This window comes from Pseudophryne corroboree, chromosome 8 (assembly GCF_028390025.1).
Source record: "Pseudophryne corroboree isolate aPseCor3 chromosome 8, aPseCor3.hap2, whole genome shotgun sequence".
Classification (NCBI taxonomy): domain Eukaryota; kingdom Metazoa; phylum Chordata; class Amphibia; order Anura; family Myobatrachidae; genus Pseudophryne; species Pseudophryne corroboree.
The window spans coordinates 301654577-301681031 of NC_086451.1; the positions used below are offsets into that span (position 1 = coordinate 301654577).

The 26455-nt window shown below is 48.4% G+C and overlaps 1 protein-coding gene across 3 annotated transcripts in view; it reads left to right on the plus strand.

Annotated features, from left to right (window-relative positions):
• Window positions 1-26455, plus strand: part of KIAA1210 (KIAA1210 ortholog) — a 273066-nt gene that overhangs the window by 57132 nt on the left and 189479 nt on the right. Inside the window, exon 1 of one of the 3 annotated variants that reach the window (XM_063937351.1) lies at window positions 3938-4132. The exons of 1 other annotated variant lie outside the window; for it this stretch is intronic. In XM_063937351.1, the coding sequence (XP_063793421.1) occupies window positions 4098-4132 (35 nt within the window). In that variant the 5' untranslated portion in view covers window positions 3938-4097. Of the gene's footprint in view, window positions 1-3937; window positions 4133-26455 lie in introns of those variants that run through there. One more of the 3 variants, XM_063937349.1, reaches the window with a different exon arrangement.

Sequence of the window (26455 nt, forward strand, 5' to 3'; positions counted from 1 at the left end):
TACCTGGCACTAATGCATGGGATGCGACCACAGCCAGCTGGGTTTTTCCTGGATTGGCTGCATCCTATGCTGATTATCACTCTTCCCTGCCCCATGTTCTGTAAGAAAGCGAGGGAGCAGGGCTACGGCATAGGTGGAGAAGGGGATGGTGTTATCCCCCAAAAAGGATTTTTGGCTGGCTGGGCTGGGCTGGGCTGGGCTGGGGGGGGGGGGGGGGGGGGGACGACGACGACGACAGCAGCAGCAACTTAAAAATATACATAGGCATATTAAGTGACACATGGCATGCGTGTGTTGGGGCCGGGGAGGTTGTTAGTTGTTACCAATAAATACGGTGCCTGCTGAAGCTAGGAGTAAGTGCTTTGTCACTAGGATCTATTACCATTAAGGGAGTGTGGCAATACTGCTGAGAATGATTGGCCCGGGGGAGGGGGGGTCGCTTTTTCCACTAGAGGGTAGTAAGTGATTTTACAGTGGCGGGCTATAGACATTTTTTTTAAATATTACTTTTTGGGGGGCATCTGAACGTATTTTAGAAACCAACTGAATCCAAAAATGAAAGATGTTTAGTGTGGAGATGAAGGGCGTAGCATGCAGTTCCCATGGAGTCCCTGACGCTTGTGATAGCCTGGTGCTGCTCTCCTCTCTATTCTTGCTGCTTGCCCTGTTTGAAATGAGGATGGGACATCAACACCTGCACAGGACAAAGCCAGCACAGAGAGGAGTTTTTTTGTGACTTGATGTATTATTCTTGCATCTTTGGCTCTGCCACAATTATCTCAGTTATCTGTGGTAGGTTCTCTGTTTTTGCTTGTATAAGCAGTCCTCTTCACTTTCTATGGGGATTGTAAAAATGGCCAATTTACCACCCCATAAAAGCTTTGGGTTTTTGAGCTGGCACTCGGTAGCTAAGGCTATCTTTTGATGGTGGTAGCCATTGTAGCTGATAGGCTAACTTTCTGCATATATATCATATGTGGCAGAGTTATGCTGGCCATACACTAGGTCGATATCTTGTACGAATACATGATATCGACCCTTCATCGCATGCACATCGCATCAACTGATCATATGTACTGCACAGGGCTGGTTCTACACCTTGTGGCGCCCAGTGCGAAAATTTCCACTGGCGCCCCCCCCCCCCCACTCCCCCCGCGGCAAAACAGTTTGTGCGCGCCAAAAAATAGGCGTGGCCTCATAGGGGAGGGGCGTGGCCACAGTTATGCTCCCAGTAGCTGTGCCACCAGATTTGCCCCAAGTAGTTGTGCCCCCAGTAGTTGTGCCCCCTGTTGCTTTGCCCCCAGTAGTTGTGCCCCCTGTTGCTTTGCCCCCAGTAGTTGTGCCCCCTGTTGCTTTGCCCCCAGTAGTTGTGCCCCCTGTTGCTTTGCCCCCAGTAGTTGTGCCCCCTGTTGCTTTGCCCCCAGTAGTTGTGCCCCCTGTTGCTTTGCCCCCAGTAGTTGTGCCCCCTGTTGCTTTGCCCCCAGTAGTTGTGCCCGTTTCTTTGCCCCTAGCAGTTGTGCCCCCTCTTTCTTTGCCCCCAATAGTTGTGCCCTGTTTCTTTGCCCCTAGCAGTTGTGCCCCCTCTTTCTTTTCCCCCAGTAGTTGTGCCCCGTTTCTTTGCCCCCAGTAGTTGAGTAGTTGTGTACAGACACACACACACACACACACACACACACACACTAAAAAACAATACTTACCACTGCCCCGCTCCTGCTTCCCGATCGCTGCTGCTGCTCCTGCTCCGTCTGGCCGCTGGCTCCTCTCTATGGGAGAGACGTCATGACGTCTCTCCCATAGCAGCGCCGCACAGACACTAGAGGTCAATACTGACCTCTAGTGTCTATCCCTGGAGCCGGCTGCAGCGGACACCCACACAGCCCACGGCGTCTGCTGCAGCCGTGGAGCGGGGTGTGGGCAGGCGGTGGTGCCTGCGGGGTGACTGCGGCCGCGCCCCCAGGCCGCAGCACCCCGGGCGAAGGCACTGCTTGCCCGCACCAAGAACCGCTCCTGGTAATGCACATATGATCAGTCAATCCCGGCCGCCGCCAATTGCGAAGGTACGATCGGTCATACGATGCTTTAGCACTGTACAATCTATTGCATGTCTGGTGGCTGGCAGGGGAATCGTAGAAGGAACATTGCCAGAATCAAGCATTTACTTCCTTCAGGAGTTCTGCCTACATTCATATGTACATTTGTATCCTCATGTTTGGAATACTGCAATGCTCTATACCTGGGTCTCTTAACACAATAATATCACTGCACGCAGCAGCCAGGGCGTTAACTAGCCAGCCCTTTCTTCCCACAGAACACCCATTTTCTACACCATTCATTGGCTGCCTGTAAGATGGCAAATCTATTTCAAGACTGTCTTATGGACTTTAAATTCCTTAAATGACCAAGTTCCAAGGTACTTGAAGCTGTCTCTGATTCCTTAAATCCTCACTCTCTTCCTTTAATCCAGATGGAATATTAGCAGTACCTAGAACCTCCCTTACTTCATTTGGGGCTCAAGCTTTTTTTCTTTGTGGCTCCAACTAGAAACCATCAAAAACAGACTTAAGGCTTCTAGCGGTTTGCTGAAGTATTTCCTTGAAGCTTCTAAACAAAATCACACGAAAAAAATACCCCAAATGTTTCTCTCTCTGTAAATATTGTGTGGAAGTGGGCGCATCTGGGAAGCTGCGCTACTATCCTAGAGTCCGGGAAAGCTCCCGAAAATGTGTAACCCAGATATAACAAAAATAAGCAAGTATGGATATATTTGTGTCAAATAGTGGCTTTAAGTGCTCCTTAAAATAGGCTTGGAATAGAATTCAAAATATATATGCACATTTCAGATTTCTTTCAGTGATGCCAGTTTTAAGCATTCTCCATGTTCTTTTCAAACTTTGCACTTCAACCAATACGGGGGGTGATTCATACCAGATAGCTGCTGTGCGTTTTCGCACAGTGGGTGATCAGCAATATACTGCGCATGCGTATGCACCGCAATGCGCACGTGTGTCGGCCAACAACAGCGGGCATCGCCAGTCAGCGAAAGGAAGGTGCGAAAACTTCATTTGCACGGGCGTTCGCAAGGTGATTGACAGGAAGAGGCCATTCGTGGGTGGTAACTGGCCGTTTACTGGGAGTTTCCGGAAAAACGCAGGCGTTCCCAAGCGTTTTCAGGGAGGGTGTCTGATGTCAGCTCCGGCCCGAACAGCCCATTCTGATCGCACTGTAGGAGCAAGTCCTGGGCTGTGCACACACTGGATTTTTGCAGCTTGGCATACACATGTGACCGCACGCCTGCACTGCGAATTTACACTCCCCCTGGGGTGGCGACTATCAGAACGCAGGACAGCAAAGTTAGCAGCTCAGAGATCAGGTCTGAATCAGCCCCACAGTCCATTCTACTGGAAGTGTGCAAATGCTGCTATAAGTTGGGGACTCTACGTGTAGGTGCTGCATATAACACACTTTGTTTATTAGTGACATAAAATTAAGGAAATTCTCTTTGATAAGAGAGGGTTTTGTAACATTCTAAGAGTTTTTATGTATTTGAAACCAAGTAAAACTGCTTTTGATTTTCAGAGGCTTTTCTTTCAGATTAATACTATAAAGTAAGAAGCAAAAAAAAAAATGTATTAAGTGCTCGTACAAAGAGAAAATGTGGTTCTTAAAATAAATCTGTTGGAATTGCTGTAAAATCTTTTTAAAAGGCACCGTAGCAGAACTACCTTTCTCATTACCTCAAAGGTGCTTGCCTTAAGGCAGCGCTGTCAAGCAGTTTATGCATTTCTGTGCTTGGGATGCTATTTCCACAGCAAGGAGAGAGAGAGAGTGTGAATGAGAGAGGTAGGGAGAAGGAGCATGGAAAAGGGGAGGTCACTGTGATTATCCATTTATGGAACTAGCTCAGCCTCCCTTACTCCCAGCTGGAGACCATGGGTCTGCCCGATTAGCTGGGACTGGTGTTTCCCGACATGCTGGGTGCTGTATGTGTGGGCATTTAACAGAATTGGATCGTGAGGACTTGTACTGTAGATTATAGCCAGAGCACAGGACGCCACAGGGAAGGCAATGCCATAAGTGGATTGTAGCACAGCCAGACAATGTCTGCATTGTATAGTTGCCTGAAAGGTAAAAAGTAAGTCATCACTTGTTTCTTTGTTCCTTTGTTGCTTCTGTCTTTAGATACTGCCTTATACAAAAAAGAGGCTTGAAGAAGAAAAGCTGAGTTACTTGTTCTGCTAACCTTTCATCAATAGGATTAAGTAACATATTTGCACTTTAATTTTTTTGATGTGGATGTTTTTTATGCGATGTGTGCACCACCTTGGCTCAGATAGTCAAGTGTGTAATTTTTTTTTTTTTATGTTGCTCTTCATTTCAGTGGGGTTTGTGTATGTTTAGGATAATTTAACATCCACGTTCAAGCCTTTGTGTAAGCTCTTTAAAATGCTGTCAAGTATTGTGATCTATATAGTTATCTGGTGAATTGCTAGAACAATTGTGGCAACTAATCTGTTGTGCAGAGAAAGTAAATATGCGAGCCATAGTATTGAGGTATTGGATCCTTTTGTTTGTGTGTTAAAATTATCTTGCCTAGAAGGGGTTAATTACTATAGGTAACTGCACCCTGGCTTTGGGAACTGTTCTTACAACTTCGTTATCTTTGCACTAATTTTGCATCTTAAATGTAAAGAAATAAATCTGTTATTCAGTGGCACTACTGTCAAAGTGAGTAGGACTGGAAAAATGAAAATATTGATTGTGAGCTCACGTAAGTGCAGTATCTTCATAAAGGTGGGAAGGAAGCAGAAGAGTTTAATCAGTCACTTCTGGTTTGGGTTTCGCCTCTTGATGGTTGGCTGCATCTATGATGAAGGGTCCCAAAGTAGGTTGTAATATGCCGTATATGAAACCCTTGTATAAGTGTGAATTTTGTACTCTTATTAAATATTATTTACGAAATGCATAACAAATAATTTGTTTGCTACATTTGTTAAAGTGCATGTACATTTCCTGGGATTTACTGGCCAAGATGGCAGCATACGTTTAATGAGAGGAATTGAGCGTATATTGTGGGGTAATTCCTGCTGAATGCAGATCAGCTGCCCAAACATGCTTACTACCACCGTGAGGTGCAAAAATGATATTTTATGTTTGTTTTACAGAGAGCCCATTTCCCGCAGCATTGCCTAGACTTAAACCAGGTCTACCAGTGTTCTCACAAGCGTGACATGTAAATAGGTCTGACGTGATGTGACTGTGTTCCTCCTTATGTATTTCCCACAGCATCCGCCAGCCAGCGAAGCCAGGCACAGATTGATTTTACTACGATGTTTCTAAGTGGATGTGCGTCTTGAAAAGCAATGACACATATAGGGCCCTATTTCAGAGGTGGCCGCAGATGCATCTTTTTTCGCATCCTTATGCTAATGCTGCAAATGACAATCTTCCTTCCAGGACGCTCGCTGGCAGTGTTGCTAATCTGTCTCTGTGTCTTTAGGCACACCATTGGTCACAATATCAAAACTTTCGCAATCTAAACATGGCGTCCTGTGTGTGTGGTTCTGCGTCAGTGACACACCTGTGGCTGGCTAGCCACTGCCCTGTTACCTCCCAGGAATGCCCACTGGAATTCACTCTCCCTGCATCCAAATTCATTCTGCGTCACAGAGCGCTGATAATATGGACGCATGCACAGGTATAAAACATCATCCGTTTGCATGCAACATGACCACTGCATTCACCTCAGACCCACAAAGTATTTAGACCCGCTGTGCACGGAATGTGACTCCTGTCATTGCATTGCACAGCCGCTCCATTATCTTCAATGACCGCGAGTAACCTCACCGCTGACCGCAAAGTTCCCACCATTGAAGATAATGGAGCGGCATATGCTATGCGCGTCTGACAGCTCAGACGCGCACAGCCAATCAGGAGAGTGCTACGACGTGGCGCTCCCTGATTGGCTGAAGGGACCCTCTGTGACAGGAGTCACGGGGGTCCCGGCATTCGGGGAAAGGGGTCCCATGTGTAAACATGGGACCCCTTTCAGTGCGTGGTCCGGGTAAATGCGGTTTGTTTTTTTGCCAAGTACGTGGATTACAAAAAAGAAGAGGACAGATGCTACACAGGATTTTGGTTAGTATAATTTTATTTTCAGGTACACCGTGGATTCTACTTGGAGAAGTGGACAGATTCGGCGTGTGAACATAGGTAAGTATGTGTGTGTCGGCGTGTATGTTATAAAGTTTTACTTTCACGATGTGCCTGTACTGTTTTTATTTGGGTATTTTTTTTGTAGTAGAACTACAGGTACCAGCGGGCCCGTTTCCCCCCGCATGCTGGTAGTTGTGGTTCTCCAAGTACCAGCTTGCGGGTCAGGCTTGCTGGGACTTGTAGTTTTGCTACAAAAAACAATATTCTTTCTTTGTGTCACTTGGCTATCAGCCTTCCATCTGCAGCCTATGGATGGGGAGGACAGCCTCGGGCTTCACCCCTGGCCCTTGGGTGGCTGGAGGGGGGGAGACCCCTTGATTTAAGGGGTCCCCACTCCTCCAGGGTACCCCGGCCAGGGGTGACTAGTTAGTGATTTAATGCCAGGGCCGCAGGGACCGATATAAAAGTGTCCCCCGGCTGTGGCATTATCACTAGTGGACTAGTGGAGCCCGGTGCTGGTGTTAAAAATACGGGGGACCCCTACGCTTTTTGTCCCCCGTATTTTTGGCGACCGGACGCAGAGCCCGGTGCTGGTTGTGAAAATACGGGGGATCCCCTGTCATTCCCCCCCCCCCCCCCCCCCCCCCCCCGTATTTTTACAACCAGGACCGGCTCAAAGAGCCCGAGGCTGGTTATGCTTAGAAGGGGGGACCCCGCGCAATTTTTTTCTCTTGATTTTAACCCATTCCCACCCCTTCTCACTGAAAACCATGCTCAGATCTCTCCATATTATTTTAGTCAGTTAAAAAAAATATATTCTTTAAAAAAATATATAAATAATACTTGTGTCTCCTAATAGACAAACCAAGTACATAATCCCTTCTAATATAAATAAATATGCTATAAGCAATAAAAAAAAACACAAAAAAAAACATGTTTTTACAATTTTTTATTAGATTCCGCCAGCAAAGTGAGGCGGAATGAAATTGACGAAATTACTTTAGAAAAGCACTGTTGTCGAATCGACATTCTTCAATTGAATATACTTTTGTCGAAAAGCCGCATTTTTACCATTGCAGACATGTCGAATTTGACAACTGTCGAATTTCAAAAAGTCGAATCTGAAACGTCCGTTTTTTTGTCGAAAAGTACTGTATTGCATTGTCGAATTTTTTTTTGTGTCAAATGCCCCATTTTTCGACATTTGCGGCAATTCGACCGCAATTGCATATGCCCCATAGCCTTTTTATTCATTTGGTTTTCTTCTGTTATCGCCATTAAAACCAAACAAGGATTGCAGTAGCACCTGTATGGCCCAATCCTTGCTAAACAGGCTCCCACATGCAGTGAATAGGTAACCTATCATTGGTGAGACCTAGCAAATCTTATTGCTTTTATCGGTGCTATTGATGGCAGTAACCCCATGATATATAGGGTGACGTCCATTTTCACCAGCCATAGGGGTTTTCACCATATTATATAAATTCAACTCTAAGTCTTTAGTTCCCGTTGCCTTTCCACAGCCTCTGATCTCTACCTCCTAATGTGCTGTTAATGAAGTATGGTATTTCTGAACTGCTGAATATCAAGAGTTTTGCAAGCTTTCAAATATACACAGACGCTCTCCTTTCCTCATGTCATTCTTGGCGTTGATGTACAGTAGAGCCGCAGAAAAAATAGATAGGAAAGAAAGTTTTACATTTAGATACACACCTTATCCATATAGACCGAATATTATGAACCAGCAAAAAAAAAAAAAAAAAGTCAGGAAACATCTGCAGCCTGATAATTTGGAACAGATTCACCTTTGGTCTTCTGGGATTGGATGGATAAATGAATGTCTGCCCAAGTGAAAGTATGTAAACTTTCCTTCATGGAAGGAAGACTCCTGTAGATGGCTTATAAAATGTACCAGACTGTAGGCGGCTCACACTATAGGTGGAATAGTCCCCAGACAGGACAATGTGCCTAGTGTAGCAGGAGATACTTTTCTAACTTACTAGTGGATGCAGTAGCTGTGCTTATTAAAGGAACATTAGCATATACAAATGTATACTGGCTATAGTGGTTGTATATATTACAAGCAGCATGTTTGTTTTTTTAATTATAATGAGACCATTGACTATTGAGATAAAAGATCGCATTCCTGTATAGAAATAATTTCCCTGTATTTATTGGGTATGTAAGGGGTTGGGTACGATAAGTTGACATTCATCATGTAGAGCGTAGACAGTGATGAAATGTTCATATGTTATAATGTCAATTCAGCAGCTCCAGCCTTCTGTGTCCCAACTGTCATGTGATCATCACTTTCAGGTTAGACCTCCAATGCTGCTGTGGTCTGGTATTTTTATCCTAACCCTAACCCCTACCCCAAACCCTCCCTCCTGTGGCTAACCCTAACCTCCCCCTCACAGCATAAACCTAACCCTCCCACCTGCAATCTAACCCTAATGTCCACATTCAGACATTGTTGAATGTCCCTCCCACTCAATATTCCCCCCACACACTTCACTTACGTCAGTGTAATGTTTTTTTGTCCCTACCCTGTATATATTTAATCATTTGTCTTCCCCCACTCCTTCACTTTTATATAATGCTAATGATCTTTTGTTCCGCACACCGTTTCACTTGTGCCCCTTCTCCTGTTTAATTACCTTACGTGCTCCTTCACTTTTTTCATTTGTCTTATTTATGGGTGCTGGGCTCAGGCTGGCCAGGGCTCTACTTGCTGCCGTGCACGCTGCCCCTGCTCCTCTTCTAAGGGATGAGACGTTATGACATTGTGAGGTCATGACATCTCATTCCCTCCCTTACTGTCACTCACACCACCAGTGCCGCCCACCTGTCTTTCCTGGCACAGAATAGGAAAGGAGGCGTAAGGACCCTGAGCCGGGACAGGAAATTACAGCAGGGTGTACTGATTACTCGCAATCGCGATGGCATCAGGCGATGGAGTGGCAGGGCAAGAGGTCAAAAGCTCATTGCAGGTCTGGTCAGCCGCAGGCCTCAGTCCTCTGGGGCCTCTGCACCACCAGTAGTTCTGGCACTGCAGAGGTTGATATTTGTCTTTGAACCAGATGGGGTTACTTCACCACTACTAGGGATTCTTCTTACTGTCAGTAACTGCCTGTTACAGACACCTCCCTGTGAATCATGGACAGGTAACTCGCTGCCACAATCAGGTTCTTAAAACAGTATCGGGAGCCACTTGTTTTGCTCAAGCTCTTACAGCCGCATCTGGAACTGATTGTTCCAGGCTCCTACCCTCTGGCACCTGGATCGGCTTACTTCTGGGTATTTGTGGTACACTGCTTCAACACCTGCAGGTTGGTAGAGAAAAGGGAGTGGTCTTGGCGCAACCTTGATAGATGAAGGCTTAGGATTACAATAGTGTACTTTCTTGGTAGCACAGCATAAGTGGGCAGTCTGAGGGGAACGATGGCACGATCATGTCATCATGGCCTGCCCCTGCTATACAATGCCAAGGTTACTGGCAGCTCCAGGAGTTTGAGAATATTCCGGATGGTCAGAAAGCACCCGACTGTTCGAGGAGAGTAGGATGGTCTGCTGAATAATCAATTCCTTGTTTGTGTACCTGAAAAAGAATAAAAGGACAGAGATTGTGTACCCTGAGCCTGAATCAGATGTGGGCGGAGCTGCTGTCACCGCTGCTTGCATTAGTGATCTGAGCTGTGTCCTAGGATGCAGCATTGGATCAGATGCAACACAATCGATGGGCTGTGTGACCCCATGGGGTCATGCAAGCCAGCTGCAACAGATTCAACATGGAGGACAGCAAATCTCCATATCCCGTTGGAGATCCTGGCTTCCTGACTCCCAAAAAACGCCCCCCCCCCCCCCCCCCCCATCAGTGGCAGTTTTGGGAACCAGAGGCCACCTTACCAAATCGGCAGTAGACTGTCAATCACTGGCAGTCTGCTGTCAATCTGTGTCTGACTTTGCAGACCTGTACTGCAGATCCACAGTTCAAGTCTGATGCATAACCAGGACAAAACCACACTCATAATGTAATATGATCTTCTACACCCAAAAAATATAAACCAGATGGTGATCTGCATACATCAAACATGTAAATAGCAGGGTTGGATTGGCCCACAGTGGCACAGGGTGAAATCCCTGGTGGGCCACACTGCCCCTTCTACTGCTTTAGGGATCAGATTCCAGGCAATGCACTTGAATGTAATGTACATATGTTACCTTATGGTGTCACAGGACTATGGTGTTTTCTCTACGGTGCATTGCTGTTATTAATCTGGTAAATTTATCATGCATGTGCTAGCAGTATTTATCAAGGGGCGTGATCTCTCTAATGTGTAGGCAAACCATTGTGGTGAATGGTCACACCCCTAAACATGGGCCCTTACCAATGCATTCCCCCATTTGGGTCCTTCATGCCCCAGTTCGACACTGGTAAAAAGTGTGCATATCTGTTCCACTGGTGAAGTACAGAGAATTGCAGAGGTAACTTATTTGGCAGCATTGCAGTAAGCGGGTGTGGTATTGAAGGTCGACCACATTTAGGTCGACCACTATTGGTCCACAGGAACTAGGTCGACAGGGATTCTAGGTCGACAGGGGTCTCTAGGTCAACATGGTCTAAGTCAACAGGTCAAAAGATTGACATGAGTTTTTTTATCTTTTTTTGGTGTAGTTTTCGCCGTGCAATGACCGGGAACACCAGTTAGTGCACTGTGTCCCCTCGCATGGCTCACTTCGCTCGCCATGCTTCGGGCAAGGTTACCGTTCCCAATCGTAGTCCACGTGGATTGTAAAGTATGAAAAAGTAAAAAAAAAAAAAAAAATGTGAAAAACTCATGTCGACCTTTTGACCTGTCGACCTAGTTACTGACGACCAATAGTGGTCGACCTAGACACTGTTGACCTAAGTCTTGTCGACCTAGAGACCGGATACCACAGTAAGCATCGAAAGTATACACATAGTATACTTTTAAATAGTCACTTCCACAAAGCTTTTGTTTAGGAGCCATTTTATAATTTTGCATTGCAGGACGACTTCATCTCAATGAATTGCAGAGGTAACTTATTTGGCAACACTGCAGTAAGCATCGAAACATATTTACCATTATTGTTTCATTAGCAAGATTGCAGATAAATAGAACCCTTCAAGAGAGATGTTTCAAACCTTCTATGGAGCTGCCACAATAACCAAACTAATTCTAGTTATCCTATTATAAAGTCAGCTCTATAAGTGACGGTTTAGGGGGTGTGTGCATGTCAAGCTCCCTTTGATTGTCAAGCTAGGGGTAGCCCCTGCACTTTGGCCCTCATTCCGAGTTGATCGCTAGCTGCCGTTGTTCGCAGCACAGCGATCAGGCTAAAAATCGGCATTTCTGCGCATGCGTACGGGCCGGGCCGCAGTACGCACGCGCCAAGTACTTTCACACAAAACTGTGCAGTTTTACACAAGGTTAAGCAACGCTTTTCTGTTGCTCTGTTGATCGGTGAGTGATTGACAGGAAGTGGGTGTTTCTGGGTGGGTAACTGCCCGTTTTCCGGGAGTGTGCTAAAAAACGCAGGCGTGTCAGGTAAAAACGCAGGCGTGCCTGGGGAAACGGGAGTGGCTGGCCGAACGCAGGGCGTGTTTGTGACGTCAAAGCAGGAACTAAACTGTCTGCAGTGATCGTAAGGTAGGAGTAGGTTTGGAGCTGCTCAGAAACTACATGAACATTTTTACGAGCAGTTCTGCTAACCTTTCGTTTGCACTTCTGCTAAGCTAAGATACACTTCCAGAGGGCGGCGGCTTAGCGTTTGCACTGCTGCTAAAAGCAGCTAGCGAGCGATCAACTCGGAATGAGGGCCTTTGTCACAAAACTTACATTCACAGCTGGAGTGGTGGTGTTCCACTGTGTCTCCCAGTCTCCTGCCCGACTGCTGGACACTGCAGCTATCAGTGGGACAGCGGGACAGTGCCGAAACCGGGACTTGTCCCACTAAAATTTGTGACGATTGGGAGGCATGCTTTAGGCCTTATTTCGGATCTGGACGCTCACTCATTGGCGTTTCTATAATGGGTGCAATGTGTGCGGTGCACACGGGCCCCTGGGTCCACACATTGGGGGTAATTCTGAGTTGATTGCAGCAGGATTTTTGTTAGCAGTTGGGCAAAACCATGTGCACTGCAGGGGAGGCAGATATAACAAGTGCAGAGAGAGTTAGATTTGGGTGTGGTGTGGTCAAACTGAAATCTAAATTGCAGTGTAAAAATAAAGCAGCCAGTATTTACCCTGCACAGAAACAATATAACCCACCCAAATCTCAATCTCTCTGCACATGTTATATCTGCCCCCCCCCCCCCCCCCCCCCCCCTTTCTCCCTGCAGTGCATATAGGGGGTAATTCCTTAGTTGATCGCAGCAGGAAATTTTTTAGCAGTTGGGCAAAACCATGTGCACTGCAGGAGAAGCAGATATAACATGTGCAGAGAGAGTTAGATTTGGGTGGGTTACTTTGTTTCTGTGCAGTGTGAATACTGGCTGCTTTGTTTTATACTGCAATTTAGATTGCAGATTGAACACACCACACCCAAATCTAACTCTCTCTGCACATGTTATATCTGCCTCCCCTGCAGTGCACATGGTTTTGCCCAACTGCTAACAAAGATCCTGCTGCGGTCAACTCAGAATTACCCCCGTTGTTTTGATACTTACCTTTCCGGAGTCCCACATCGGGTGCTGCAGCCGCGGTAAAAATCATAGCCAAAATGACCGCTGCACATGCGCAGCAGTGAAAAAAGTCTACAGAACATGGTGGGCGCCATGTTTCCGTAGACCTGTGCATGCACAGTAGACTATGGCACGATGATGAAGCCCACTGCGCCAGCGAGAGGAGGGGGCCCACCCAGAGTCTGTACAGGGCCCCCCTCCTCTGTTAAAACGCCCCCCCCCCCCCCCCCCCCCCCCCACTGATCTTCCTACACCTTAGGAAACCCATGCTCAAGATGGTGTTAAGAAGAAGGGAAGGCACACCCCCATGCAGTGTTACAGGGCTGGCTAGAGAGTGTAGAGGGCAATATCCTCTCTCCAATCCACACTTTATTGATTAGGCCTAGTTCTTTAATGGTAGTACAGTTAGTACAGTATGCTTAATTCTCTTTTTATCTGTAGTTTATCTACACATTACGCATAACTGAGTGAGGGGGGATGGGGGGGAACGCTCACTTCACCCAACTGTGAAGTGAACTATCTAACTAGATTTGGCCTGCATGCAGGCCAATCTAGAGTCAGCGATAGTGTATCGCTATGGGGCATACACACGTAGAGATCCGTGCTTAATTTCTAAATTAAACGTACATCTCTGTATACCTCCCTTTTACAGAGAATGTTTAATCATTCTCCTCAGCCCACACACAATGTTGTCAGAAGACAATTAACCTGCCAGTATGTTTTGGGACAGCTGCTGTATATAACACCCATGTGTGTAAATGACAGTGTCGCTGTCAGATTCACACACCGATTTCCCATAAAGCTTCAGGAGAGAAATAAGGGTCAGTAGAACACCACTACATCCTCAGTGATAACCCTCATTTTTAGAAGAATAAAGTTTAGCATTGTTAACAGTTTTTCTCTGACGTCCTAGTGGATGCTGGGAACTCCGTAAGGACCATGGGGAATAGCGGGCTCCGAAGGAGGCTGGGCACTCTAGAAAGATTTATGACTACCTGGTGTGCACTGGCTCCTCCCACTATGACCCTCCTCCAAGCCTCAGTTAGATTTTGTGCCCGGCCGAGGTTGGATGCACACTAGGGGCTCTCCTGAGCCTTTAGAAAGAAAGTATAGAAATTAGGTTTTTTATTTTCAGTGAGACCTGCTGGCAACAGGCTCACTGCAGCGAGGGACTAAGGGGAGAAGAAGCGAACCTGCCTGCTTGCAGCCAGCTTGGGCTTCTTAGGCTACTGGACACCATTAGCTCCAGGGGGATCGACCGCAGGCCCAGCCTTGGTGTTCGGTCCCGGAGCCGCGCCGCCGTCCCCCTTACAGAGCCAGAAGCAAGAAGAGGTCCGGAAAATCGGCGGCAGAAGACATCAGTCTTCACCAAGGTAGCGCACAGCACTGCAGCTGTGCGCCATTGCTCCTCACACACACTTCACACTCCGGTCACTGAGGGTGCAGGGCGCTGGGGGGGGGGCGCCCTGAGAAGCAATAATAACACCTTGGCTGGCAAAAATACCACAATATATAGCCCCAGAGGCTATATATGTGGAAAATACCCCTGCCAGAATATAGGAAAAAGCGGGAGAATAGTCCGCGGAAAAGGGGCGGAGCTATCTCCTTCAGCACACTGGCGCCATTTTTCCCTCACAGCTCCGCTGGAAGGAAGCTCCCTGGCTCTCCCCTGCAGTCTACACTACAGAAAAGGGTAAAAAAGAGAGGGGGGGCACTAAATTTAGGCGCAGTATACATTTATATAGAAAAAGCAGCTATAGGGGACATAATTCAGTTAGTCCCTGCATTATATAGCGCTTTGGTGTGTGCTGGCATACTCTCACTCTGTCCCCCCAAAGGGCTTTTGTGGGTCCTGTCCTCTGTTGGAGCATTCCCTGTGTGTGTGCGGTGTGTCGGTACGGCTGTGTCGACATGTTTGATGAGGATAATGATGTGGAGACGGAGCAGATGCCTTTAGAAGGGATGTCACCCCCTGCGGGGCAGACACCTGAGTGGATGAGCTTATGGAAAGAAATGAGTGCACGTATAGACTCCTTACATAAGAAATTTGACGACATGCCAAATGTGGGACAGCCGATTTCTCAGCTCGTGCCTGTCCAGGCGTCTCAAAGGTCATCAGGGGCTCTGAAACGCCCGCTACCGCAGACCCAGATGTCGACACTGATACTGACACCAGTGTCGACGACGATGAGTCTAACCTGATGCCCACTAAGGCCATTCACTGCATGATTGAGGCAATGAAAGAGGTGTTACACATTTCTGATATAAATACAGGTACCACTAAAAAGGGTATTATGTTTGGGGAGAAAAAACTACCCGTAGTTTTTCCCCCATCAGATGAATTAAATGAAGTGTATGAAGAAGCGTGGGCTTTCCCTGATAAAAAATTGGTAATTCCTAAGAAGGTACTAATGGCGTTCCCTTTCCCGCCAGAGGATAGGTCACGTTGGGAAACACCTCCTAGGGTGGATAAAGCGCTCACACGTTTGTCTAAAAAGGTGGCACTACCGTCTCTGGATACGGCCGCCCTCAAGGAACCTGCTGATAGAAAGCAGGAGGCGATCCTGAAGTCTGTATACACACACTCAGGCATTATACTTAGGCCAGCTATTGCGTCAGCATGGATGTGCAGTGCTGCCGCCGCGTGGTCAGATAAACTGTCAGAAAATATTGACACACTAGACAGAGACACGATCCTGCTAACCATAGACCATATCAAAGACTCAGTCTTATATATGAGAGATGCACAGAGGGAAATCTGCCGGCTGGCATCTAAAGTAAGTGCATTGTCCATTTCTGCTAGGAGAGGCTTATGGACTCGCCAGTGGACAGGAGATGCAGATTCTAAAAGGCACATGGAAGTTTTGCCTTATAAGGGTGAGGAATTATTTGGGGATGGTCTCTCGGACCTAGTTTCCACAGCAACGTCTGGGAAGTCAGCATTTTTACCCCATGTCCCCTCACAGCCTAAGAAGGCGCCGTTTTATCAGGTTCAGTCCTTTCGGACCCAGAAAAACGCGTGGAAAAGGCGGGTCTTTTCTGTCCAGAGGCAGAGGTAGGGGAAAAAGGCTGCAACAAACAGCAGGTTCCCAGGAGCAAAAGTCCTCCCCCGCTTCTTCTTCCAAGTCCGCCGCATGACGGTGGGGCTCCACAGGCGGAGCCAGGTATGGTGGGGGGCCGCCTCAAGAATTTCAGCGATCAGTGGGCTCGCTCACAGGTGGATCCCTGGATCCTTCAAATAGTATCTCAGGGGTACAAACTGGAATTCGAGGCATCTCCACCCCACCGGTTCCTAAAATCTGCCTTGCCGATTGCTCCCTCAGACAGGGAGGCGGTGCTAGCGGCAATTCACAAGCTGTATTCCCAGCAGGTGATAATCAAGGTACCCCTACATTAACAAGGCCGGGGTTACTATTCCACACTATTTGTGGTGCCGAAACCGGACGGTTCGGTGAGACCCATTTTAAATTTGAAATCCTTGAACACATACATAAAAAAATTAAAGTTCAAGATGGAATCGCTCAGGGCGGTTATTGCAAGCCTGGACGAGGGGGATTACATGGTATCCCTGGACATCAAGGATGCTTACTTGCATGTCCCCATTTACCATCCTCACCAGGAGTACCTCAGATTTGTGGTACAGGATTGCCATTACCAATTCCAGACGCTGCCGTTTGGACTGTCCACGGCACCGAGGGTATTTACCAAGGTTATGGCGGAAATGATGATACTCCTTCGAAAAAAGGGAGTTTTAATTATCCCGTACTTGGACGATCTCCTAATAAAGGCGAGATCCAAGGAACAGTTGTTGGTGGGAGTAGCACTATCTCAGGAAGTGCTGCACCAGCACGGCTGGATTCTGAATATCCCAAAGTCACAGCTGGTTCCGACGACACGGCTACTGTTCCTGGGTATGATTCTGGATACAGTCCAGAAAAAAGTGTTTCTCCCGGAGGAGAAAGCCAGGGAGTTGTCATCTCTAGTCAGAGACCTCCTGAAACCAAAACAGGTATCGGTGCATCACTGCACGCGGGTCCTGGGAAAGATGGTAGCTTCTTACGAAGCAATTCCCTTCGGCAGGTTCCATGCCAGAATCTTTCAGTGGGACCTATTGGACAAATGGTCCGGATCGCATCTTCAGATGCATCGCTTAATAACCCTGTCTCCAAGAACCAGGGTGTCTCTACTGTGGTGGCTGCAGAGTGCCCATCTTCTAGAGGGCCGCAGTTTCGGCATACAGGACTGGGTCCTGGTGACCACGGATGCCAGCCTTCGAGGCTGGGGGGCAGTCACACGGGGAAGAAACTTCCAAGGACTATGGTCGAGTCAGGAGACTTCCCTTCACATAAATATTCTGGAACTAAGGGCCATTTACAATGCCCTAAGTCAAGCAAAATCCCTGCTCCTACACCAGCCGGTGCTGATCCAGTCAGACAACATCACGGCAGTCGCCCATGTAAATCGACAGGGAGGCACAAGAAGCAGGATGGCAATGGCAGAAGCCACAAGAATTCTCCGATGGGCGGAGAATCATGTACTAGCACTGTCAGCAGTGTTCATTCCGGGAGTGGACAACTGGGAAGCAGACTTCCTCAGCAGACACGACCTCCACCCGGGAGAGTGGGGACTTCATCCAGAAGTCTTCCAGATGCTGGTAAACCGTTGGGAAAAACCACAGGTGGACATGATGGCGTCCCGCCTCAACAAAAAGTTAAAAAGATATTGCGCCAGGTCAAGGGACCCTCAGGCGATAGCTGTGGACGCTCTAGTGACACCGTGGGTGTACCAGTCGGTTTATGTGTTCCCTCCTCTGCCTCTCATACCAAAGGTATTGAGAATAATAAGAAAGCGAGGAGTAAACACAATTCTCGTGGTTCCGGATTGGCCAAGACGAGCGTGGTACCCGGAACTTCAAGAGATGATCTCAGAGGACCCGTGGCCTCTGCCGCTCAGACAGGACCTGCTACAGCAGGGGCCCTGTCTGTTCCAAGACTTACCGCGGCTGCGTTTGACGGCATGGCGGTTGAACGCCGGATCCTGAAGGAAAAGGGTATTCCGGAAGAAGTCATTCCTACGCTTATTAAAGCCAGGAAAGATGTTACGGCAAATCATTATCACCGCATATGGCGGAAATATGTTGCATGGTGCGAGGCCAAAAAGGCCCCAACAGAGGAATTTCAACTAGGTCGATTTCTGCATTTCCTGCAAGCAGGAGTGAATATGGGCCTAAAACTAGGCTCCATTAAAGTACAGATCTCGGCTCTGTCGATTTTCTTTCAAAAAGAACTAGCTTCAGTACCTGAAGTTCAGACATTTGTGAAAGGAGTGCTGCATATTCAGCCCCCGTTTGTGCCTCCTGTGGCACCTTGGGATCTCAACGTGGTGTTGAGTTTCTTAAAATCACATTGGTTTGAGCCATTAAAAACCGTGGATCTAAAATACCTCACGTGGAAAGTGGTCATGTTATTGGCCTTGGCTTCAGCCAGGCGAGTGTCAGAATTGGCGGCTTTATCATGTAAAAGCCCTTATCTGATTTTCCATATGGATAGGGCAGAATTGAGGACTCGTCCCCAGTTTCTCCCTAAGGTGGTGTCAGCGTTTCACCTGAACCAGCCTATTGTGGTGCCTGCGGCTACTAGGGATTTGGAGGACTCCAAGTTGCTAGACGTTGTCAGGGCCCTGAAAATATATGTTTCCAGGACGGCTGGAGTCAGAAAATCTGACTCGCTGTTTATCCTGTATGCACCCAACAAGCTGGGTGCTCCTGCTTCTAAGCAGACTATTGCTCGCTGGATTTGTAGTACAATTCAGCTTGCACATTCTGTGGCAGGCCTGCCACAGCCAAAATCTGTAAATGCCCATTCCACAAGGAAGGTGGGCTCATCTTGGGCGGCTGCCCGAGGGGTCTCGGCTTTACAACTTTGCCGAGCAGCTACTTGGTCAGGGGCAAACACGTTTGCAAAATTCTACAAATTTGATACCCTGGCTGAGGAGGACCTGGAGTTCTCTCATTCGGTGCTGCAGAGTCATCCGCACTCTCCCGCCCGTTTGGGAGCTTTGGTATAATCCCCATGGTCCTTACGGAGTTCCCAGCATCCACTAGGACGTCAGAGAAAATAAGAATTTACTCACCGGTAATTCTATTTCTCGTAGTCCGTAGTGGATGCTGGGCGCCCATCCCAAGTGCGGATTGTCTGCAATACTTGTAAATAGTTATTGCTAACTAAAGGGTTATTGTTGAGCCATCTGTTGAGAGGCTCAGTTGTTTTCATACTGTCAAACTGGATATAGTATCACGAGTTGTACGGTGTGGCTGGTATGAGTCTTACCCGGGATTCAAAATCCTTCCTTATTATGTCAGCTCGTCCGGGCACAGTGTCCTAACTGAGGCTTGGAGGAGGGTCATAGTGGGAGGAGCCAGTGCACACCAGGTAGTCATAAATCTTTCTAGAGTGCCCAGCCTCCTTCGGAGCCCGCTATTCCCCATGGTCCTTACGGAGTTCCCAGCATCCACTACGGACTACGAGAAATAGAATTACCGGTGAGTAAATTCTTATTTTATTGTAGCCAAATTGCAAAGTAATTGGAACTCCATACGTACCATGAAAAATCTGTAACTGACAAAATAAAGTTGTCGTCTGCCCGGGGTGGCACAAGATTTCTGAGCATCCTACACAACATTTAACCCACTGCCTCTGCTTCCTCCAAAGCCTAATATGCCATGCATCAGTGTCCCCATTGTATAATATGCTGTGCAGCAGTTTCTCCGTGTCTTAATATAATATATAGAAATGCCCCAACTAATATGCTACACAACAGAGCACCAAAATGTGCCTCATAACACTGCCCCCCAATTCATTATATGCCACACAGCTGTATCCCCACACAATTATGCTACACATCAATGCCTTCAACACCAAATATGTCACACATTTGTGCTCCAGTACAGAATATGCCACACATTTGTGCCCTTAATACATTAGATGTGACATAGCTGTGCCTCCAATTCATAATTATACAGCACATGTGCCCCAAATTCTTTATATGCCACACAGCTGTGCCTCCAATACATTATGCCATACATCAGTGCCCGATACATCTACACATCTGTGCCTCAACATGTCAGCACCCATTGATGCCCCTGACCCCCCCCCCCCCCCCCCACACACACACACTTACCCTGCTAGCACACATTAATACATGCGCACACTTTACCAGCACTCCTAAATCCTCAGGCACACTACTCACCCTGCCAGTACTCCTAAACCTCCTCTCCCCGAGTGCAGTGTCGAGGACTGGGGGAGTTTGAGGCTTGTCGTCTTGGCAGCATTGACCCTGGTTATCAGTAGTCATGGCTGGGATTGTCCGTATGCCATCTGTGACTTGTGAAAAAAGGATTTCATCCTTCTTTTTTTGTTTTTTTGATTGATGGACTCGGCGGCGCCCTTCGGCAGCTGCATAATGGAAGTGTCAACCCTGTGTTTACCTTATGCACCAAAGCTCTTTATTACTTGTCTACTGTACATACTGTATATAAAAGCCAAATACCACTGACCGATTCACTGGCTCATCACGAAATCTCCGGAACCATGAAGAATATAAAAAAAAACCTTCTTAGTGGGTGCCTACGTCACAAAACAAAGCTACTGTCCAAATTTCAAGTTCTTAAAGTCCACTCCCAAAGGGGTGAAAAAAAGCCAAATACCACTGACTGACTCATCACGAAATCTCTGGAAACATGAGGACTAGGAACTTGAAATTTGGACAGTAGCTTTGTTTTGTGACTTAGGCACCCACTAAGAAGGGATTTTTCAAAAGTTCACCCCCAAAGGGGTGGAATGTATTTTTTAAAATAAATTCTTCATTATCTCTTAATCCAGATAAGATTTAGATTTGGTTTTTGCATAGAAACATTACCAAATGAAGTGCCTAACTCGGTTTATATATTTTAAGCAGCATGTTAATCTAGTTTTGTCGATTTATTGTTTCATTTTAAATTGGAGGATTCACCAGAAACGGATTCATTCTGGGAATTCCTCTGATCCCATCAGACTACCATTTCCAGTTCAAACGGCTGCAGTTCCCGGTAAAGGTCTGCTACGCCCAGGGCCGGCTCCAGGCCTACTAGCACCCTGAGCGAGAAAATTTCAAAGCGCCCCCTCCCAGAAAAGTGGGTGTGGCCTGGAAAAGTGGGTGTGACCTCAACTTCATCATATCAAACTATAAATAAATATATTTTCACACCCCCTCTACGCACACCATTAGCAGCCTAACACATAACAGCCACAGTAGTGTTCCTTACACACAATGTCTCCAGTATATTGCCAGCTACACATAACGTCTACAGTAGTGCAGTGCCAGATAGACATGATATACCCCCCAGCAGTGCCAGCTACACATGACATGCCCCGCAGCAGTGCCAGCTACACATGACATGCCCCCCAGCAGTGCCAGCTACACATGACATGCCCCCCAGCAGTGCCAGCTACACATGACAGGCCCCCCAGCAGTGCCAGCTACACATGACAGGCCCCCCAGCAGTGCCAGCTGCACATGACAGGCCCCCCAGCAGTGCCAGCTACACATGACATGCCCCCCAGCAGTGCCAGCTACACATGACATGCCCCCCAGCAGTGCCAGCTACACATGATAGTGTTCACTCTAGGATTTTTTTCGGCAGTGTGCTGATCACAGGGAGGGCACATTTTCAAGTTAGAAGGGCAAAATTATGTACATGCCGTAATGCTTGGTGCTCCCCTTCCCACACGCTAAATCATGGACAGTGTGCGCAGAAGGCGCGCAGAAAAAATTTAGGGGCGTTGCTTCGTGGGGAAGGGGCGTGGCCACATAATAGTGGCAATTCGCATTACACCACACAGTAGTGCAGCTAATACACATTGCACCAGGTGGAACCTCCTATACACACTGCGACAGGTAGCGCACGTTATACACTTTGCGCCAGGCAGAGCACGTTATACACTTTGCTCCAGGCAGAGCACGTTATACACTTTGCGCCAGGCAGAGCACTGAGACACATTGCACCAGGTATTGCACTGAGACACGGGAACACTACATGATATGCCCCCCAGCCGTGCCAGCTACACATGATATGCCCCCCAGCAGTGCCAGCTACTCATGATATGCCCCCCCAGCAGTGTCAGCTACACATGACATGCGCCCCAGCAGTTCCAGCTACACATGACATGCGCCCCAGCAGTTCCAGCTACACTTGACATTCCCCCCAGCAGGGCCAGATAGACATGATGTGCCCCCCAGCAGGGCCAGATAGACATGACGTGCCCCCCAGCAGGGCCAGATGCACATGACGTGCCCCCCAGCAGGGCCAGATGCACATGACGTGCCCCCCAGCAGGGCCAGATGCACATGACGTGCCCCCCAGCAGGGCCAGATGCACATGACGTGCCCCCCAGCAGGGCCAGATGCACATGACGTGCCCCCCACAGTGCCAGATATGCCCCCACAGTGCCAGATAAATGCCCCCCCCACAGTGCCAGATAAATGCCCCCACACTACCAGCTAGATAAATGCCCCCACACTACCAGCTAGATAAATGCCCCCACAGTACCTGCTGTGAGGAGGGAGTGGGGAGTGCTGAGGGCCGCGGGTGGACTCTTCCTAAACTATGCAGTGTGCGCTGTACGGCGCCGGCATCAGACGCCTGCACCGCATAGCGTACGAATAATTTTGCACTGACTGCTGGCTGGGAGGCGGGGCGGGGACGGACCAGACGGATGCTGGATTCTGGAGGCACACGCCCAGGACCAGGCTCCAGACACGAATATGGCGGCGCCATTAAGGGTGGCGGCCGCTCTATTCGAACATGCCTGGAGCCGGCCCTGGCTACGCCATAACCATTAACAAAGCTCAGGGGCAGAGTTTGAAAGTGGCTGTTGTGGATCTGAGGAGTGACTGCTTCCCCCATGGATAGTTGCATGTTTCCTGTTCCAGAGTCCGCTCCTCTGACGGCCTGGCCATTATCCAGCCTAAAGGAAAGACTAAAAATTTAGTTTACCAGGAAGTCATTCAAAATTAAAGTTACACGCACTGAAATACTTGAAATTCCGTAGCAAAGCATGGGTATTCAGCTAGTTATAAGATATATTACCCAATCCTGGCAAGAATCCACTGGTAATGTTAGGTGTGTTTGCAGGCTCCCAGGTGATCTAATGTTAACACTTCAAGAATAAAATAAATAAAATTTACATCAATTAAATAATTCATAACCACATATGACTGATTTTCGTGCGTAGTTGAGTCGCTTGGCCTTGTTTTGACTCGACTATGCACAAAAACATATGAACTGGGGTGCACAAAAATGGTGGCAGGTGCTCTGGCCTGATGAGTCAAAATGTGAAATATTTGGCTGTAACAGAAGGCAGTTTGTTCACAAAAGGGCTGGATAGTGGTACAATAATGAGTGTCTGAAGGCAACAGTGAAGCATATTGGAGGTACCTTGCAAGTTTGGGGCTGCATTTCAGCAAATGGAGTTGGGGCTTTGGTCAGGATAAATGGCATCCTCAATGCTGAAAAATACAGTACAGACAGGTACTTATCCATCATGCAATACCATCAGGGAGGCATCTGAAGGCTCCAAATATAGGTGGTCATTCCGAGTTGTTCGCTCAGTAAATTTCTTCGCATCGCAGCGATTTTCCGCTATTACGCATGCGCAATGTTCGCACTGCGACTGCGCCAAGTAAATTTGCTATGCAGTTAGGAATTTTACTCACGGCATTACAAGGTTTTTTCTTCGTTCTGTTGATCGTAATGTGATTGACAGGAAGTGGGTGTTTCTGGGCGGAAACTGGCCGTTTTATGGGAGTGTGTGAAAAAACGCTACCGTTTCTGGGAAAAACACGGGAGTGGCTGGAGAAACGGAGGAGTGTCTGGGCGAACGCTGGGTGTGTTTGTGACGTCAAACCAGGAACGACAAGCACTGAACTGATCGCACTGGCAGAGTAAGTCTCGAGCTACTCAGAAACTGCACAGAGAAGTCTTTTCGCAATATTGCGAATCTTTCGTTCGCAATTTTGATAAGCTAAGATTCACTCCCAGTAGGCGGTGGCTTAGCGTGTGCAAAGCTGCTAAAAGCAGCTTGCGAGCGAACAACTCGGAATGAGGGCCATATTCTGCAGCAGTACAACGACCCCAAACATACAGCCAGGGCCGGCTCCAGGCCTACTAGCACCCTGAGCGAGAAAATGTAAAAGCGCCCCCCCCCCCCCCCCCCCCTATGCGCGCGCCGAAGGCGCGCGCGCTCCCGGAAAAGTGGGTGTGGCCTCTGGAAAAGTGGGCGTGGACTCGTAACTTCATATCATCAAACTGTAAAAATATTTTCACACAATTAGCATCCTTACACATAGCCACAGTAGTGTTCCTTACACACAATGTCTCCAGTATAGTGCCAGATACACATAATGTGCAGTGCCAGATAGACATGACATGCCTCCCAGCAGTGCCAGATAGACATGACATGCCTCCCAGCAGTGCCAGCTACACATGACATGCCCCGCAGCAGTGCCAGCTACACGTGACATGCCCCCCAGCAGTGCCAGCTACACAGGATAGTGTTCACTTTTTAGGGCATGGTGCTGATCACAGGGAGGGCACATTTTTAAGTTAGGAGGGCAAAATGATGTACATACTGCTTGTTGTTCCCACACCTATGTTAAAGCATGGACAGTGCGCGCCGAAGGCGCGCAGCAAAAATTAAGGGGAGTTACTTTGTGGGGAAGGTATGTGGCCACATAATAGTGGCAATTTGCATTACACCACACAGTAGTGCAGCTAATACACACTGCACCAGGTAGAACCTCCTATACACTTTGCGCCAGGCACAGCACTGAGACACATTGCCTAGCCACAGACGCCTAGCGGGAACACTACATGACATGCCCCCCAGCAGTGCCAGCTACACGTGACATGCCCCCCAGCAGTGCCAGCTACACGCGACATGCCCCACAGCAGTGCCAGCTACACGCGACATGCCCCCCCCAGCAGTGCCAGCTACACGCGACATGCCCCCCCCAGCAGTGCCAGCTACACGTGACATGCCCCCCAGCAGTGCCAGCTACATAAATGGCCACACAGTGCCAGATATGCACCCACAGTTCAGATACATAAATGCCCCCAAAGTGCCAGATACATAAGTGCCTCCACAGTGCAGATATGCCCCCCACAGTGCCAGATACATGATGCCCCCGCAGTGCCAGATACAGAAGTGCCCACACAGTGCCAGATATAAAAATGCCCACACAGTGCCAGATATGTCCCCACTGTGCCATATATAAAAATGCCCGCACAGTGCCAGATATGCCCCCACAGGGCCAGATACATAATGCCCCCACAGTGCAGATATGCCCCCACAGTGCCAGATACATAATGCCTCCACAGTGCAGATATGCCCCCACAGTGCAAGAAACATAATGCCCCCACAGTGCAGATATGCCCCCACAGTGCCAGATATATAATGCCCCCACAGTGCCAGATACATAATGCCCCCACAGTGCAGATATGCCCCCACAGTGCAAGAAACATAATGCCCCCACAGTGCAGCTATGCCCCCACAGTGCAAGATATATAATGCCCCCACAGTGCAGATATGCCCCCACAGTGCAAGATATATAATGCCCCCACAGTGCAGATATGCCCCCACAGTGCCAGATATATAATGCCCCCACAGTGCAGATATGCCCCCACAGTGCCAGATACATAATGCCCCCACAGTGCAGATATGCCCCCACAGTGCCAGATACATAATGCCCCCACAGTGCAGATATGCCCCCACAGTGCCAGATACATAATGCCCCCACAGTGCAGATATGCCCCCACAGTGCCAGATATATAATGCCCCCACAGTGCAGATATGCCCCCACAGTGCCAGATATATAATGCCCCCACAGTGCAGATATGCCCCCACAGTGCCAGATACATAATGCCCCCACAGTGCAGATATGCCCCCACAGTGCCAGATACATAATGCTCCCACAGTGCAGATATGCCCCCACAGTGCAAGAAACATAATGCCCCCACAGTGCAGCTATGCCCCCACAGTGCAAGAAACATAATGCCCCCACAGTGCAGCTATGCCCCCACAGTGCGTGCCAGATATATAATGCCCCCACAGTGCAGATCTTAACTTACATGGCATTGTCACTGCGGACTGCGGTGCTGGGAGCCGGGAGGGGGAGTACTGCTGTGGGCGCAGGCAGGCGGGCGGGCGGCTGGACGGATGAACGATTCCGTCTGCGCGGCGCGGCGCCGGCGCCTAACGTCAGACGCCGGCGCCGCACAGCGCGCTGCGCACACACACACAGTTTGAAGGCTGGCTCCAGGCAGGAATATGGCGGCCGCAGCGTGCGGCGCCCTATAAGAGTGGCGCCCCGCGCGGCCGCTCCAGTCGAACATGCCTGGAGCCGGCCCTGCATACAGCCAATGTCATTTAAGATCTATCTTCAGCGTAAAGAAGACCAAGGAGTCCTGGAAGTGATGATATGGCCCCCACAGAGCCCTGATCTCAACATCATCGAGTCTGTCTGGGATTACATGAAGATACAGAAAAGATTTGAGCAAGC